This window comes from Cetorhinus maximus, chromosome 15, assembly GCF_964194155.1.
Source record: "Cetorhinus maximus chromosome 15, sCetMax3.hap1.1, whole genome shotgun sequence".
Taxonomy (NCBI): Eukaryota; Metazoa; Chordata; class Chondrichthyes; order Lamniformes; family Cetorhinidae; genus Cetorhinus; species Cetorhinus maximus.
Window position 1 is genome coordinate 67,534,418 of NC_135893.1, and position 18,218 is coordinate 67,552,635.

The 18,218-nt window shown below is 43.1% G+C and overlaps 1 protein-coding gene across 1 annotated transcript in view; it reads right to left on the reverse strand.

Annotated features, from left to right (window-relative positions):
- chlsn (cholesin) overlaps positions 1-18,218 on the reverse strand; it is a 352,627-nt gene that overhangs the window by 12,518 nt on the left and 321,891 nt on the right. The window contains exons 2-3 of the mRNA XM_078558584.1: positions 10,003-10,208; positions 3,314-3,395 (exon numbers count right to left, since the gene is read on the reverse strand). Coding sequence (XP_078414710.1) covers positions 3,314-3,395; positions 10,003-10,208 — 288 coding nt within the window. The remainder of the gene's footprint in view (positions 1-3,313; positions 3,396-10,002; positions 10,209-18,218) is intronic.

An 18,218-nucleotide genomic window follows, 5' to 3' on the forward strand; every position in this document is an offset into this window, starting at 1 on the left:
TGAGGACATATTGGCCAGGACTCTAGGGAGAACGAATTAGCTCCTCTTCAGAATAATGCCCTGGGATCTTTTAGGTCCACCTGAGAGCACAGACAAGGGCTTTGTCTTAATGTCTCAATGAAAAGACAGCACCTCTGACAGTGCTCCCTGAGTAATGCACTAAAGTATCTGCATTTTGTGCTCAAGTCTCTCAAGTGGGACTTGAACCAGCAAACTCTTGGCTGAGAGGCAAGAGCCAAGACTGATACATGAAAGTTTTATTCTCTGCTCAACATCTAACCATCGCCCCTTGATACTAAATGGCATTACCATTACTGAATTCCCCACTATCGACATCCTGGGGGTTACTATTGACCAGAAACTGAACTGGACTAGCCATATAAATACTGTGGCTACAGAGCAGGTCAGAGGCTAGGAAATCTGCAGCGAGTAACTCACTTCTTGACTCCCCAAAGCCTGTCCATCATCTACAAGGCACAAGTCAGGAATGTGATGGAATACTCTCCACTTGCCTGGATGAGTGCAGCTCCCAAAACACTCAAGAAGCTCAACACCATTCAGGACAAAGCAGCCTGCCTGATTGGCACTGCACCCACAAACATTCACTCCCTCCACCACCGACGCACAGTAGCCACAGTGTGTACCATATACAAGATGCATGGCAGAAACTCACCAGGCTCCTTTGGCAGCACCTTCCAAACCCACGACAACTACCATCTAGATGGACAAGGGCAGAAGATACATGGGAACACCACCACCTGGAAGTTCCCCTTCAAGCCGCTGACCATCCTGACTTGGAAATATATCACTGTTCCTTCACTGTCACTGGGTCAAAATCCTGGAACTCCCTCCCTAACAGCATTGTGGGTGTACCTACACCACATGGACTGCAGCAGTTCAAGAAGGCAGCTCACACCACTTTCTCAAGAGCAATTAGCGACGGGCAATAAATGCTGGCCTAGCCAGTGACTCCCAGATCCTGTAAATGAATTTTAAAAAAGCTACTCTTTGACTAAACGCAAGGAGCTAACTGAGAGGTAATAAAGTGTTTTAAAGGCAGAAAAATTTGGAGAAAATTTTCCAGGCATTGCGTCTGCCTTTACCAGGGAAGATGATGCTGCCCAGGTCATGCTGAAAGATAAGTTCATTCAACTTAAAGGGTTTAAAATTGATAAGGAGGAGCTATTTGTACTTAAAAGTTGATAAGGCACCAAGCCCAGATGAGGTGCATCCAAAGATACTGAAGGAAGTGAGAATAGAAATTACAGAGGCACTAGCCATAATTTTCCATTCTTAGACTCAGGGGTGGTGCGAGAGGACTGGAGAATTGCAAATGTTACACTCTTGTTCAAAAAGGGTATAAAGATAAGCCCAGTAGCTACAGCCAGTCAATTTAACCTAGGTGCTGGGGGTGCTTTTAGAAATGATAATTCGGGACAAAATTAATACTCGCTTGGACAAAAGCGAGTTAATTAAGAAAAGGCTGCATGGATTTGTTAAGGGGAAAATCATGTTTAACTAACTTGCTGGTGTTTTTTGATGAGATAATAGAGCAGGTTGATGAAGGTAATACTGTTGATGTGGTGTACACGGATTTCCAAAGGGCACTTCATAAAGAGTGACACAACAGACCTTTGAGCAAAGTTAGAGCTCATGGAAATAAAGGGCCAGTAGCAATGTGGGTACAAAACTGTCTGACTGACAGGAAACAGAGGGTAGTGGTGAATGATTGCTTTCAGGACTGGAGGAAGATTTGTAATGGAGTTCCTCAGAGATCTGTGCTAGGACCCATGCACTTCCTGATATATATTAATAACCTAAACCTTGGTGTAAAGGGCATAATTTAAAAATCTGCAAATGACACAAAACATAGAAGTATTGCGTGTCATGAGGAGCAAAATGTTGAACTTCAAAAGGACATAGTCAGGTTGGTGCAACGGGCAAACAAATAGCAGAGAAATGTGAAGTGATTCATTTTGGTAGAAAGAACACGGAGAGACAATATAAGATAAAGGGTATAATTCTAAAGGGGGTGCAGGAGCAAAGGGACCTGGGTGTATAGGTGCATAATCATGAAGGTGGCAGGACAGGTCGAGAGAGTGGTTAATAAAGCCTACGGCATCCTGGGCTTTATCAATAAAGGCAAGGAAGTTATGTTAGACCTGTATAAAATACTGGTTCAGCCTCAACTGGAGTATTGCATCCAGTTCTGGGCAGCACAGTTTAGGGAGGATGTGAAGGCATTAGAGAACGTGCAGAAAAGATTCACGGGAATGGCTCCAGGGATGGGGACCTTCAGATACATAGAAGGATTGGAGAAGTTGAGGTTGTTTTCCTTGGAAAGGAGTAGGTTCAGAGGAGGCTTGATAGAAGTATTCAAAATTATGAAGGGTCTGGACAGAGTAGATGGGGAGAAACTTCCCATGGGTAGGAAGATAGAGAACCAGAGGACACAGAATTCAGGTAATTGACAAAAGAAGCAATGACGAAATGAGGAAAAACCTTTTCATGCAGTGGGTGGTTAGGGTCTGGAATGTACCGCCTGAGAGTGTGGTTCAATGGAAGTTTTCAAAAGGGAACTAGGTCATTATCTGAGAAGGTAAAACTTGCAGGGCTACGAGGGGGAAAAGGCAGGGGAGTGGCACGGTGAATTTCTCCTTTGGAGGGCTAGCACAGGATGGGCCAAATGGCCTCCTTCTGTGCTATTAACCATTCTATAATTCTACGACCCTATCCCCCTCATACTCCATACAAGCTGATCAAGTAAATGGAACTGAAAGTGTCCATGAAGGTGGCTAGTGTTTGCAGCATCCAGCTCTCCTGAGCAAGAGGGGTAGTTTCAATACTTTAGGGAGTGAGATTAGAAGAGAAATGGACACACACACACACACAGACATGCACACACACATACAAATCCCATTTAATAATATGGCAGAAATCCTTTTTAATGATACAGCTAGCTATTGTTTGATGGTTTAAGCTGGTCTATCTTTGATCTTTGTGTGTAGAGTTTTATTAAAAAGATCAACGTCCATCAGCTACGGAGAACAGGAGAATCTCTTTACCGATAGCATTAGCATCAAAACAGAGACAGATGACTCTTTTATGGATGCTGGGAGCGCAGCTGTCACAAGGCAGACAAATAAAGGACTTCTCCAAAATGCCATCTTGGCCTAAATCCAGTTTGAGCATGTAAGTGCATTTTAATGTTCTATGATATCTGGATTGTTAGCACAATGTTGACTTTGAGTCTACGGTTGGCATAATTTCAAAGTAGGATTTAATTCACATTTTCTCAATATTAACATTTTACCTTATCACAATCATACATGTGCTGTAGGAGCCAGGTCTGTCTCGTCTTCTGAAATTTCCATTCCTTGTGTTTTTTGGACCACCTTCAAACAATAGTTACATTCTTTAAAAGGTGAGCAAGATAAAATTAAAAAATGCAGCCAGTTCTATTTTTTAAGAAAGAAATACTGAAAGACCTGTATTTATAGATTGTCTTTCACAAGCCCAGGGTGTCCCAAATTGCTTTATAGCCAATGAAGTACTATTTTGAAGTGTAGTCACTGTTGTAATGCAAGTAACGGAGCAGCTAATTTGTGCACAGCAAACTCCCACAAACAACACTGTAATAATGACAGATATTCTTGTTTTTAGATTTTGATCAAAAGGTTAAGCGTTCATTGCAGAAGAGCTTTGTAAGGATCCAGTGAGATGCACAGGAACCTTCCTAAATCAAGTCTTAGTTTTCAGACCAGAATTCCGCACAATGTGACAGAATCAATTCCATCAATCAATTTGTATATTTAAGGAAAGGGTCTGCTTTGAAAGGAGAACAATCCAATTATCAACGGAGTACTTCAGACTTTGTTTCCATTTGTTGGTCTTGTAAAGATGCACTTACACACAACTTACCATTTCTATCATAATAATTTCTATCGCCTCTTTGTCCATCCTCCACCACCCACAACAGAACCTTTTAATATATTTTTTGCCAACTGCACAACATGTTATGCTACCAAGACATCCTTGATGCTGATGTAAGTCAGAAGGTTGTTCTTCACAGATTAAGAGTAGCAGGAATAGAGCTGGAGCACAGGTATGAATCAAACTGTATGTATCAGTAACAAATCTAACATGCAATTAGACGGAATCCTCCAATCATTAAAAAAAATCTTGTGGGTTAATTTTGGTAGACAATCGGGCAGTTCAAAGCTACCAAATAGCTAATTAACCAAAACTTGACCAATAACAACAGGTGCCTAATCTAACTTCCAAACAATAGCAGAATTTGGATTTTAAATGTTGGTCTTTACAGAGGTCGCATTGACATGGTCATGCACAACTTCCCTTTAACCTCCTCCAGCCCTATAACTCTCCAAGAACTCTGTGTTTCCCCCAACTCTGGCCTTTTGTGCATCCCCAATTTCCCCCGCCCCACCATTCACAGCTGTGCCTTCAATCGTCTCGACGTTAAGCTCTAGACTTCACTCCCTAAACCTCTGTGCTTCTCTTTCCTCCTTTATATTGCTTCATAAATCCTAACTCTTTGAACAACTGATATCTGCTTATGTGGCCTGGTGTCAAATTTTGTCCGATAATGGGATGTTTTGCTACATTAATTGGGGAGATGGTGGCATAGTGGTATTGTCACTGGACTAGTATCCCAGAGACCCAGGATAATGCTCCGGGGACCCGGGTTTGAATCCCACCACAGCAGATGCTGAAATTTGAATTCAATAAAAATCTGGAACCAGAAGTCTGATGATGACCACGAGATCATTGCCGATTGTCATAAAAACCCATCTGGCTCACTAATGCCCTTTAGGGAAGAAAATCTGCCATCCTGGCCTACATATGACTCTGGACTCACAGCAATATGTTTGACTCTTAAATGCCCTCTGAACAAGGGCAGTTAGGGATGGACAATAAATGCTGGCCTAGCCAGCGACGCCCACATTCCATGAACAAATTTTTAAAAAGCTACATGATCACATTGCTGTTTGTGGGAGCTTGTTGTGTACAAATTGGCATCTAGTGATCATGATAAAAGGTGGTCTTTTTCTTTCTTTATGCAATTTGTTGCTGTATGTACACTTTTAGGGGGGCTGGAGGTTTTCAATTGATCCCCAATGTCATAGAAAGTCTAACACTGACTTTCCCAAGTGAATTATATTCTAATAAGATGCAATACATAAAACAATGTTTAAGAGGTTGCACTACTTTTAGACTGGTCCGTACTTGCAAGTAGAAATTGCTGTTTTCTTACCCCAGGGAAGCCATTTAACCAGCTCATTACTCGACTCTGCATCAATTATTCGCCAAAACAACTTTTGAGGAATATGTAGCAAAAGGCAGAAACATAAATCTATGTTCAGTCCGTTAAGTGAACAGTCCTGCCAGCCCCCCACTAAACCCCCTTGAGTGTTCCTAACATTGTCCAACATTATATAGAAAAACAGCCAACTCGAGAATATAAATCACTTCACTTCTAGAAAATCTCTGAATCATTATACGCAGTTAGATCTGTCAAGCTGCCATAGTTAACATCTTTATAAAGGCCCTTTTTCAAGACTAGCCTCCCTCTTCTAGATCTCCCAAGTCGTAGAATTCCACGACTGAGAGGCTGAAGGAAAGAAAGAATAAATTCACATTTATAGAGTCTCTTTCACAACCTCAGAAGGTCCCAAAGTGCTGTACAGTCAACTAAATCTTTTTTGAAATGTAGTCACTGCTGCAATTTAAGAAACGTGGCAGCCAAACTGCATACAGCAAGGTCCTACAAACTGCAATGAGATAATGACCAGGTAATCTGTTTACAGGTGTTGGTTGGGTGATGAATATTGGCCAGGACAGTGGAGAGAACTAACCTACTCTTCTTCAAAGTACTCCCATGGGGGTCTTTTACATTCACCTGAGAGAGCAGACAGTGCAGCAATCCCTCATTAATGCACTGGAGTGTCAACCTGGACTTTGTGTTTAAGTCTCTGGGGCGGGAATTGAACCCCCAGTCTACTGACTCAGAGGTGTGACTGTGTCATTCAGTTTGGCCTCAACCGACATCCCGCTGATCATTTTTTAAATTGGCCTGACTGATATCAGGAATTCAACTTGTGGGCAGTTTGCAGGTTCAAACCATGTTCTGTGATACCAGACTCCAAATCCCAAGTCACCTCTGGATTTATAACCCATTAGCACATTTAGGCAAAAAAAAATCATTGTGCATTAACAACTTGATGCAGTCTAGTTCTAATTTTATTGCAATAGGAATGGAATATATAAGTAGGGAAGTTTTACTGCAGCTGTACAGGGTCTTCGTGAGACCACATCCGGAGTACTGTGTGCAGTTTTGGTCTCCTTATTTAAAAAAACGATATAATTATGTTAGAAGCAGTTGAGAGATGGTTCAATAGACTCGTTCCTGGGATGAAGGGGCTGTCTTATGAAGAAAGGTTGCACAGATTAGGCCTATACCCATTGGAGTTTAGAAGAATGAAAGGTGATCTTATTGAAACATATAACTTCTTGAGGAACTTGATTGGGTGGATACCTGGACCATGTTTGTTCTTGTGAGGTAAACTAAAACTAGGGGACATAGTTTAAAAATAAGATGTCTTCCTTTTAAGACAGAGATGAGAAGATTTTTTTTCTCCCAAAGGGAGTGTTGTTGTGTTGTATTCTCTTCCCCTGAAGGCAGTGGAGGTTGAGTCTTTAAATTAATTCAAGGCTCAATAAGACAGATTTTTGATAGACAAGGGAGTCAAGGGTCACAGGGAGGCAGACAGGAAAGTGGAGCTGAGACCACAACCAGAACAGCCATGATCTTATACTGTAGCAGGCTCGAAGGGGCAAATGCCTTACTCCTGTTCCTATGTTCCAATGGGTGCCTGGCCTCTTCTGCTGCCTTCTCGTGTGGTCTTGAGTTGGCAGACAATTCACTCATGGGGTTCTGATGAAAGGTTATCGACCTGAAATGTTTCTCTCCACAGATGCTGCCTGATCTGTTCAGTATTTTCAGTACTATTTTTAAAATTTCACTCATAGGGGACATCGCTGCATTGCCTCAGCCAGTCCTCAACTGGTAGACCTGGATCTTTCAGAAATAAGCAGCCTGTCATGGCACACAAATCTCCAGGATAGATTCAGAAAGGCAGGATGCTAGGCCAATGTACAAAGAGTGCCTTCTGCTCACATTCCCTCCAGCGATCATCTGCTATTGGTGGGGAAGGGAACAAGATATGTAAAACCTATGTGGGGTGTGATTTATACCTGACATGATCTGGAACTGGTCTTCACCCATTTTGCCACAGATGGTGCCCATGGTCAATGCCGATCTCTCCTGATTTCTGTACTGTGTTTAGTATTTGTGAAGCAAATGTGGAAAAAGTTGTTGGCAATGTTAACTTGCATTTATATAATGTGTTATCACATCCTCGGTCAAAATCCTGGAACTCCCTTCCAACAGCATTATGGGTGTATCTACACCACATGGACTGCAGTGGTTCAGGAAGGCAGCTCACCACCACCTTCTCGAGGGCATTTAGGGATGGGCAATAAAAATGCTGGCCTAGCCAGTGATTCCCACATCCCGTGAAAGAATAATTTTTTTTTTTTTTTTTACAAATCCTCAGGCTTTCCCATGGAGCTGTTACATAGACAATCTCAGTGGATGATTTGCATTGGCAAGGTCCCTCAAACAGCAAATGACCAGATAACCTGTTGGTGGTTGAGGGAGGAATGCCGGCCAGGCCACTTACAAGTCAATCTGGATACACCTCCTTTCTGTGGCACTTGAAATACAAAGTGGAGGCAAACATTTATCTCCCAACAAAAATGGTGAGTAGATGATCATTGGTTCATTCCAATTAAAAAGCAGTGAGTTTAACAAGCTACAAGAAAGCAATAGCATGATTGTGTGATGAATGCCAGTAAAACAGGCTGTCTGCGATCCGACGTTAATAATGAAATTAATAAAGCTTCTCTGGGAACGAATTGTGTAAGAACTTGGTCACAAACCTCCCAAGCTTATAGGAAGCAAATATATTTCAAAAGCAAAATAAAGCCTTTGGTGATTTATTTGCAGACTGTAATAAATTTAATCAACAACCTGATTTAAAACCGCCGTAGCTTTTGTTTGTGTCTGTAGCCTGGAAACCAGATTTTGTTTTTACAAAGTGCATCCTTTGTTTCCTTCTACAGAATTCTCATCTTTTTTCCCTCTGAGTGTGGGTGCTTGGCTCAGCACTCTCTCCTTTCATGTTAGTATAGAAAGAGAGAAAGGCTTGCATTCCAAAGAACTTTCCCTGACCTCAGGATCTCCCAAAGCACTTCACAGCCAAAGAAGGGCTTGTTGAAGTATGGTCACTGTATTTTAGGAATGAAATTGGACACACTCAATTTGGATCAGTGCACTGGGGAAAATGCTCATGGATACTAACCAAATCTTGCAGAATACAAGTAGCTAGTTGCTGTATGATTTAGTCATTCAATCAGCAAAAGCTCACTTCATTGGTACAGCTTAAACTAAGGGCATAATTTTTTCGCTCAGCGTGCGGTTGAGCGCCCGACACGCTCAAGTGTAAAATAGTGCACGATATTTTGGTCAGCAGGAACGCGCTAAACTCAGATATGCACCTGCTAACAATTAAGAGGACTATTAAGCGCAATTAACTGGGATTTTTGGCTGCCCGTCCGACCTTACGGTTGACGGGAGAGCGAATTGGCCAGGGGGCCTTTGCATTTTTCAGGAAACCTCATTCAAGGGTGGGATGAGGTTTCTGTCATTAAATAAAAGAATATAAAAATGTTTGGACAGAATTTTCATGTTGTATATGTTCAGGTGACTGTTTCCGATGCATGGGCATTTTTTCCCGCTTTTTAAAATCTTTATTTTGTGTATTTAAATTCTTCAGCTCCTTGAGGCAGCTCTCTGTCTTCAGGGAGCTTTCATTCCACGCTCCCCCGTGCTTGTGCTGACTTCTGCACACACCCTCCTCTCGCCCCCAACCCAGGCAGCGCTGATCGTATCAGCGCGTGCTTCACGCTGGTTGGCCATTAATTGGCCATCTAGCATGAAATTGTGGTCGGGGGCCGATCGCGGTCGGCGGTCTGTTTCCCGACCGCTCACTGATTGCACCTGCCTGCCAAGCTGAAAATTCAGGCCCAAATGTGAATACAACCACTGATAGCAGAGGAGTGTACGCAAACTTTACAAACAGTTGATTGGTGTCAGCCTTGGCTGAATGGCAGCATTCCCAACTCCCCCTCAACCAAAATCACCAAAAAAAACCAAAATAAATTATCGCCTTGCTGCTTGCAGAAGTTTGCTATGCATAAATTGACTGCTACATTTTCCCTACATTATAACAGTGACAACATTTCAAAAGTACTTTATCAGTTGTGAAGTGCTCTCGAATCCCTTGAGGCTATGAAAGGTGCTATATGGACACAAGTTCTTCCTTTCTTACAGTCACATGGAGGAAGAGAGAAACATCAATTGAGGTTCATACATTGACGAATAGAAATACCTGGCTGAGGAACTTGTGGTAGGGTATAAATCTCAACAACGCCCACTGACAAATTACTTTCCTAGTCCCTGTTGGCCTCACTTGTGGAACTGTTGATCCTATCGCACTATTGAACACAGGATAATGGTAGTAAAACATCGCCAGCATAAACCATTTTCCAGTGGGTTTTTACTGCTTGGAACGGGAGCTCTGTGGTCAAATGGATTGTTAAACTTAACATCAAACTATAATTGCTTCTCCAACCATATAACTAATAAAAAAAAATGTACAGTGTGTATTTTTCGGATTTCTTTTCTGCCCAAGAAATTTTGTTAGAATTGCTTTGCAATGACAGTTAATAAACGGAGGTTATGCGGGAGGTAAGGGTCTCCTTCGTTGCCAATAGCAACACCATCGAGACTGAGTAGAGTTGGCAAAAAGTTCATCTGATTGAACGGCTGCCAAAATAAAGGAGCTCTTTATCTCTCACCTTGTCAGATATTCTAACGCAAGGTCGTTTGCTGAAGATTGCTGAGGTTTCACCTTTTCCACCAAAACGCCAGTTTCTTTCAGCAGTAGTTTTTCTTTCTTTTTACGCTCTTTCTTCTGTTTCCTTTCAATCTTTCTCTTTTCTTCTGCTGTGAGTTCCTCCTCTTCCCGGTTCACTGGCACTTCCATCATTTCTTCCTCAATATCCTGAAGATCACACAACAATAGATTTAACTGAGTGGTTTGCCAAGAAAATATCTGAATTATTTTATGGGCTGCATGTAAGAATCAGATTCTACCAAATCAATGCCAACAGTCCTTCAACAGCAGCTCCCAAACCTACAACCTCTACCACCTAGAAGGACAGGGGCAACAGGCACATGGGAACAGCACCACCTCCAATTGCACAGCAACCCAACTTGGACATGCATCGCTGTTCCTTTATGGCCACTGAGTCAAAGTCTTGAGAACTCCCTATTTAACAGCACTGTGGGAGCAGCTTACATACATTGACTGCAGAGCTTTGAGAGAAAGGCTCACCACCACCTTCTCAAGGGCAACTAGAGATGGACGATAAATATCGGTCTTGCCAGTGACGCCCATATCACAAGAATAAATACATGAAGAAAAAGCTATTAAACACATCTCAATTATCTACTCCATTGTTTTGACTATCAGCTGCTACTTTTAGTATAATTATGTAAAAGAACCTTGAATACTACAGATGAGAACTCATTGGTAATGGGAAAACAGCCTGTACACACCAAAATCATGACAGCCATCATTTAAATAACCTGCCTTTCACATTCTAATTGAAGATTGCAGCTCCACAAACTAACCCATTTAATGGATACAAAACCAATATGAAGTTCATTACACTTTCCAAAAGGTAAATCTTTTCAACTGATATCACAGCAAGTCAAGGTGCTTGTTAAAGAAATGTAAAAAAAAATAACATCGAGAATTATGTCTTAATTTCATGCGAGCTTATTTCACCAACTGTTGCAATTACTGGTTCTGTAACGAATGGGAAACAGCTCACAAAGTACACTCTTAAATGTTGACAGCACTTTCTTTAAAAATGTTATCAGTTTTTATTGCAAGACACCAGAAAACGTAAGTGCCTGATTGACGAGTTATATGGTACTTAGAAGCCACCTGTGCAAATCTGCTTGGGAATGGATTGCCCCATAATTTGAGTGCAAATCAGAATAAATTGCTGGCTGATCCTTTGATGGTAAGATTGAGTATTTGGATTAATATGCACAGGATTTAGGCAGGCTGTGACTGAGATCTCAGCGTTATAGTAGGTCATAGTACCCTTAAGCCTACAGTGCAACCAGAGAAGGGCAAATTTCAAACAAAGCCTCTCAACTGAGATTTGTGGTCAATTTTGAATGTAGCATTTGATATAATTCCATCGAATGCCACTTAGTAAATTAAAAAATACGTCACATCATCGGGTGGTGGTGGGGGAGGACAAAATTAAAATTACTCCTGTATTGAATTTTAATGTTGTAATTTTGATGTTCTTCCCGGGAACATTCAACAGTTCACTGAGAATGCTTCCAGGCGATGTGCAGTAATTCTTCACAAGAGCCATGAGGAAAAGAAGGAAGTATATATAGGAACAGAATGAAGAGAAAATGGAAGAGAGAAGAAGCCAGGACCAGTGCTTTGGCAAGGAAGAAGGGAGAAAATTGGGACTGACATTTAGCAATGGTAAGTGGCTGACCAGTTGAGTTTTTTTTAAAGGCAATGAAAATTCAATTAATTGTGAAGCATAAAAAGTATTTAAAAAATGACCCTTTTTAAAATAAAAATTCAAAACATTCTGTGACTCCTAATTTCCACACCACATTTTTAAAAATTCATTCAAGAGATGAGGGCATCGCTGGCAAGACCAGCAGTATTGCCCATCCTGAATTGCCACTGAGAAGCTTTCTTACGCTGCCACTATTCATGTGGTGAAGGTACTCCCATAGTGCAGTTCGGTAGAATTTTGACCCAGCAATGGTGAAGGAACACAATATAGTATCAAGTCAGGATGGTGTGTGACTTGGAGGAGAACATGCAGGTGATGGTGCTCTCACGCACCTGCTGCCCATGTCCTTATGGGTGGTAGAGATCATTGGTTTTGGAGGTGTGGCATCAAGGAACCCTAGCAAAAAGAAAGATGGTTGTGGTTGTTGGAAGTCAGTCACCTCAGCTCCTGGGCATCACTGCAGGAGTTCCACAGGGTAATGTCCTCGGCCCAAACATCTTCAGCTGCTTCATCAATGACCTTCCTTCCATCATAAGATCAGAAGTGAGGATGTTCACTGATGATTGCACAATGTTCAGCAACATTCGTGACTCCTCAGATACTGAAGCAGCCCGTATCCAAATGCAGCAAGACCTGGACAATATCCAGGCTTGGGCTGACAAGTGGCAAGTAACATTTGCGCTACATAAGTGCCGGGCAATGACCATCTCCAACAAAAGAGAATCTAACTATTGCCCCTTGACGTTCAATGGCATTACCATCATTGAATCCCCCACTACCAACATCCTGGTATTGACCAGAAACTGAACTGGACTAGCCACATAAATACTGTGGCTACAAGAGCACGTCAGAGGCTAGGAATCCTGCGAAGAGTAACTCACCTCCTGACTCCCCAAAGCCTGTCCACCATCTTCAAGGTACAAGTCAGGACTGTGATGGAATACTCCCCACTTGCCTGGATGAGTGCAACTCCCACAACACTCAAGAACCTTGACACCATCCAGGATAAAGTAGCGTGCTTGATTGGCACCACACCCACAAATGTTCACTCCCTCCACCACCGATGCACAGTAGCAGCAGTGTGCACCATCTACAAGACGCACTGCAGGAATTTTCCAAGGCTCCTTCGAACCCACCTTTCAAACCCATAACCACTGCCACCTAGAAGGACAAGGGCAGCAGATCAAAGAGAACCCTACCACTTGGAAGTTCCCCTCCATGTCACTCACCATCCGGACTTGGAAATATATCACCGTTCCTTTATTGTCGCTGAGTCAAAATCCTGGAACTCCCTCCCTAACAGCACTGTGGATGTACCTACACCACAGGGACTGCAGCGATTCAAGAAGGCAGCTCACCACCACCTTCTTAAGGGCAATTAAGGATGAGAAATAAATGCTGGCCCAACCAGCGAAGCCTACATCCAGTAAATGAATAAAAAAAACTCCTGCAGTGATGTCCTGGGGTTGAAATAATTGGCCTCCAACAGCTAAAACATCTTTTTTTATGCCAGTTATGACTTCAACCAGTGGACAGCTTTCCCCGTTCTCCCACCCCATTCCTAATTTACTAAGGTTCTTTAATTCCACAGTCAGTCAAATGTTGCCTTGAAGTCAAGGGCAGCCACTCTCACCTCCCCTCCAGAATTCAGTTCTTTTGTCCATATGTTTGAGCCAAGTTTGTAATGAGGTCTGGAGCTGAGTGGCCCATTCAGAACTGAGCATCAGTGAGCAGGTTATTGTTGAGTGCATGCCAATTGATAGCATTGGCACTAACACCTTCCATCACTTTTGTTATTTCAAGTTTAGAAATATATCCCCAATTTCATGCTGGTCAACATTTAATTTCCCTCCTTTAGGCTTTCATTATTAACCTTTGAATACCATTGAAGGAATGTTGGGTGTATCAATGTCACATGTTACTGAGAGATTTTACCAGCGGGGGGAGGGTGTGGCCACTAGCCCATCCTGCCATTATGCACTGCAGGCCGGGTTAACAAGGCCAGTGTGGAACTTCTGCTCTTCACTGGGGAGGAAGTCCTGCCCTCGTCAGTCCCAGTAGCACCAAGAGCTCCTTAGTTGCCGGGGCTGCAAGAAGAGGAATAAGAAGGCCCAAGGATCCATGGGACCAGTAAGTCCAGGGTCTTGGGCAGGGAGGGTTTCGGATGGTCAGGGAGGGGAGCCAGGGACGGGGTATTGGGTTTAAGGCTGTGGGGTGGCGAGGAGGAAGGGGGGGATTCGATCTTGGTGGGGGGTGTAGGGGGAGGCATTCCCAATCCACAAAGGGCAGTCCCCAAAGATTGAAACCTGCCTCCCTTTCTGCCCTTTGAAGTAGGTAGGTGAAAAATTGGGTTGTCTGTACCTGCCCGACTTCCCTCACCAATATTTTTATGGCATGGGCAGTGTCAATTGGCCAATTGGCTTGGTAACAAGCCTAATTGACCTTTGATTACCGACTTGGATACGGTAGGCGGGCTGCCAATTTTGGCCCCCACCCACACCCCCATATTATGGGGGTGAGCTCAGGGATAGGTAGGAAAGTGGCGGGGTGGGCACTCACAATATTTTACATTCCCCCACCCCACCCGAAATATGTTCGGCAGAGGCATATAAAATGCAGTTCAATGACTTATCTTTGCATGACATAGACTTATAATTGAGACCATTCTGATGTCACCAGCAGTTTGGGCTGCATCAGGCAAAGCCATTTTCCTTTATTAGCTGAGTTATAGAATAGAAGAGTTGGGGGGGGTTATACTAGAACTGTATACATCATTAGTTAGACTTCAGCTTGAATACTGCGTACAGTTCTGGTCACCAAATTAAAGGAAAGGTGCGCTTGCACTGAAGAATGTGTACAGGAGATTTACAGGGGCGCTACCAGAACTTGACAGGATTGGATGTGCGGGTGCTGTTTTCCTTGGAGCAGAGGAGGCTCAGGGTCACTTAATTGGGGTGTATAAAATTAAGACAGGCCTAGATAGAGTAAATAGGAACAACCTTAGCAGAGGGGTCAAAAACCAGGGGGTATAGATTTAAAGAAATTGGTGGAAGAATTGGTGGGGAGATGAGGAACCAATTTTTCACCTGGAGATTGGGCAGGGGAGGGGAGGGGAGGTGGTGGGGAGAGCTGGAACTCATTGTCTGGAAGGGTGGTACAGACAGAAACTCTCACTTTACTTAAAAAGCTTTTGGATGCCTACTTGAAGAGCTGTGACCTGCAGGACTACGGACCTCGTGCAGAAAGATGGGATTAACCATTGGTAGCTCTTCATTGGCTGACACAGACATGATGGGCCAAATGGCCTCCTTCTGTGTCATAAATTTTCTATGGCTCTATCATTTCTATGATTTCCGCATTTATAGATTGACAGGGATTTGAGTATAATGTGGGAAAATGAGGTGTTGTCCACTATGACAGGAAGAACAGAAAAGCAGAACATTATTTAAAAGGAGAGAGACTGCAGAATGCTGTGGTACAAAGGGACCTGGGTGTCCTTGTACATGAATCACAAAAAGTTGGCATGCAGATACAGCAACTAATCAGGAAGACAAGTGGAATGTTGGCCTTTATTGCAAGGGGGATGGAGCAGAAAAGTAGCGAAGCCTTGCTGCAACCATACAGCGCATTGGTAGGACCACACCTGGAGTGCTGTATACAGTCTTGGTCTTTTTACTAAAGGGGAGATATACTGTACTTGCATTGGAGGCAGTTTAGAGAAGATTCATTAGGCTGATTCCTGGGATGGAGGGGTTGTCTTATGAGGAAAACTGGTTGTGCCTATGTTCATTGGACTTCAGAAGAATAAGAGGGGAGCTAATTGAAGCATACAAGGTTCTGAGAGGGCTTGACAGGGTAGATTGCTGTATCTGCATGCCAACTTTTTGAGATTCATATACGAGAACACCCAGATCCTTTGGAATACTCTACCCCAGAGAACGATGGAGGATGGGTCATTGAATAGCTTCAAGGCTGAGTTGGGCAGGTTTTTGAACTACAAAGAAGTCAAGGATTATGGGGGGCGCAGGTGGGGGGTTGGGGGTGTAAGTAGGAAAATGGATTTAAGGTCACAATCAGATCAGCCATAATCTTATTGAATGGTGAACAGGCCCAAAGGGCTGAATGGTCTACTCCTGCTCCTATTTCTTATGATCTTATGGGTGGCTAAACAAGTAGAAGGAGTTCACCAGGCCAGCAGTAGTCCAGACTGAGTGCTTGGGGAAGGTCATCCAGCATTCTACTCCTGATTGGTGTACAACAACTTTTGCTGAAATCACCTCTGCACTCATCACAAGACCAGATTTGGCTGTGAAGCCACACACGGTTCAATTGCCCTGCTAACACACTTCTTCACTAACTTCACTTCTTCACGTCATATTTAAGGTTCACCTGTGAAAACTGGCCACTTTGGCGAGGTACTGGAGGAGAATCCCTCCCATAATAAGGGAGAAGGACAGGGAAAGGGCAAATTTGATAGATGTGTTCAACGTGATGAGGGATTGTGATAGAGTTGATGAAAAGAACCTGTTTTCAGTGTAGGAGGGTCAGTAACTAGAGGACAGAGATTTAAGACAACTGGGAAAAGAACCAGATGAGATGAAGGGAATTTGTTTTTATGTGGCCAGTTGTTGTGACATGAATGCAATGCCTAAAGGGGCAGCAGAAGCAGATTCAATAATAACTTTCCAAAGGGAACTGGATATATAGTTGAAGAGCAAACACTTACAGGGCTATGGGAGAAGGACACAGAATAGGACTAACTGACAGCTCTTTCAAAGAGCCAACACAAGCACAATGAACGGAATGGCCTCCTTCTGTGCTAGATCATCCTATGGTGTCAACAAGTCTGTAGATCACATCTGTGCAACCTCAGATTGTCTGCAGAGTCCTGATGCTTCTATGCATTCTCTATGTCGAGGTCTTAGCAGTCAAGTGTATTACAACAGCCTGTCTTCAGTCTTTTAAAGTGCTGAACTGCCAGGAGATCAGACATCTGCACAAACATGAGCCCACCAGCAGGGTGCACCGAAGAGCATTCTGGAGCAGGCTGATTATTTTCAGGGGCACAACCCTACATCAAGGCTCTGAGTGAGATCAATTGACTTGGCAGAGATCAGGGGTTGGAGTTGGTGGTTGTGGCCTGTGTGGCTCAGAGCAAATCATGCATGGAATTTTGGCACCATCAAAAGCCTTCTGCTCCTAAATGATTCTGCTTTGGTTACTGTAAACTAGTCCAAAATCTGTCATTCATCAGTAGGATGAAATAACCGCTGTTAGATTTAATCACTGTCACTATCGACATCATTATAATCAGCCCATTTTCTACAACATCCAGCCATTGACTATAACAAAACAAAGCTTTAAAAGGCAGCCACAACCACAAGCTGGTCTGTTGAGAAAATATCTGCCATCAGAGATTATTCTGGACAAGGAAAGTGGAACCTGAATGATGATTGCCAAATAACCGCAGAAACCCTATTCAGTAATCGTCAAATGTATTTTTAATTTCTGATTGCCAGTTTGATCTTGTGTTTTGCTCAAGTGATCCATCAGGCTTAAGCCAAAGGTGTAACTCTGTCCTGCTTTGTGCAAGGGTCAAAACAAGTCTCCCCCCCATCTTGCCCTCCAAATGAGCTGAGATACTTTACCCTGCCTTCCTCTGTCTGACCAGCAATTCACCAGTCTCTATATTTCAGATTTCCCTGCCTCCTTAGTATTTTGCTTTTTGTTGAAAGTAGTTGGGTTCTTTTGGGTCCACCAAATGTTGTCCATCTGCTGCCCCTAGGTCACATGCGGTCCCCATCCCTTGAATCCCAGGCTACTTCAAGAAAGAGAGATAACTCTTGCTTTTGCAGCGGCTTTCACCTCCTCGGGACTTTCAAAAGTGTTTTTATAGCCAGTGAAGTACTTGAAGTTCCACTACAGCAAAAAACAGATAATCTCTTTTCTAATGATGCTGCCTTTCAACATAGGTTGGGACTAAGCTTCATTCTTTTTGCTGGAGGACCCATTCATGTCATGCCATGAGTGGTCTGCTGTGTGTGTGCATGTCTTAAACTCCCACGCATCTTCTTTGCAAAACAACCCCTATTGTTTGGTTGATCCCATGCACTGATGGGGGAGGGGAAATAGGATGAAGATTATGGACGTAGGAATGGTTGAGGCCATGGAGGGATTTAAAGATGAGCACAAGAATTTTTAAAATTTAAGGTGTTGCGGGAATGATAATCAACTCAGGCTGGTAAGAGCCAGTGTGAAGAACTTCAACATAGGTTGGGACTGTGTGCACCAGGTTTTTAGGCATTGAAATTTATGAAATGTGGAGAATTAAGGGCCAGCAAGCAGCGAGTTGGAATAGTGAAGCTGGGTGGTGATATACATGGGTTTCAGCTACAGAAGGCCGAGTTTGGGATAGATGTGGAAGTAAGCACTCTTTGTGATAAATGGAATAT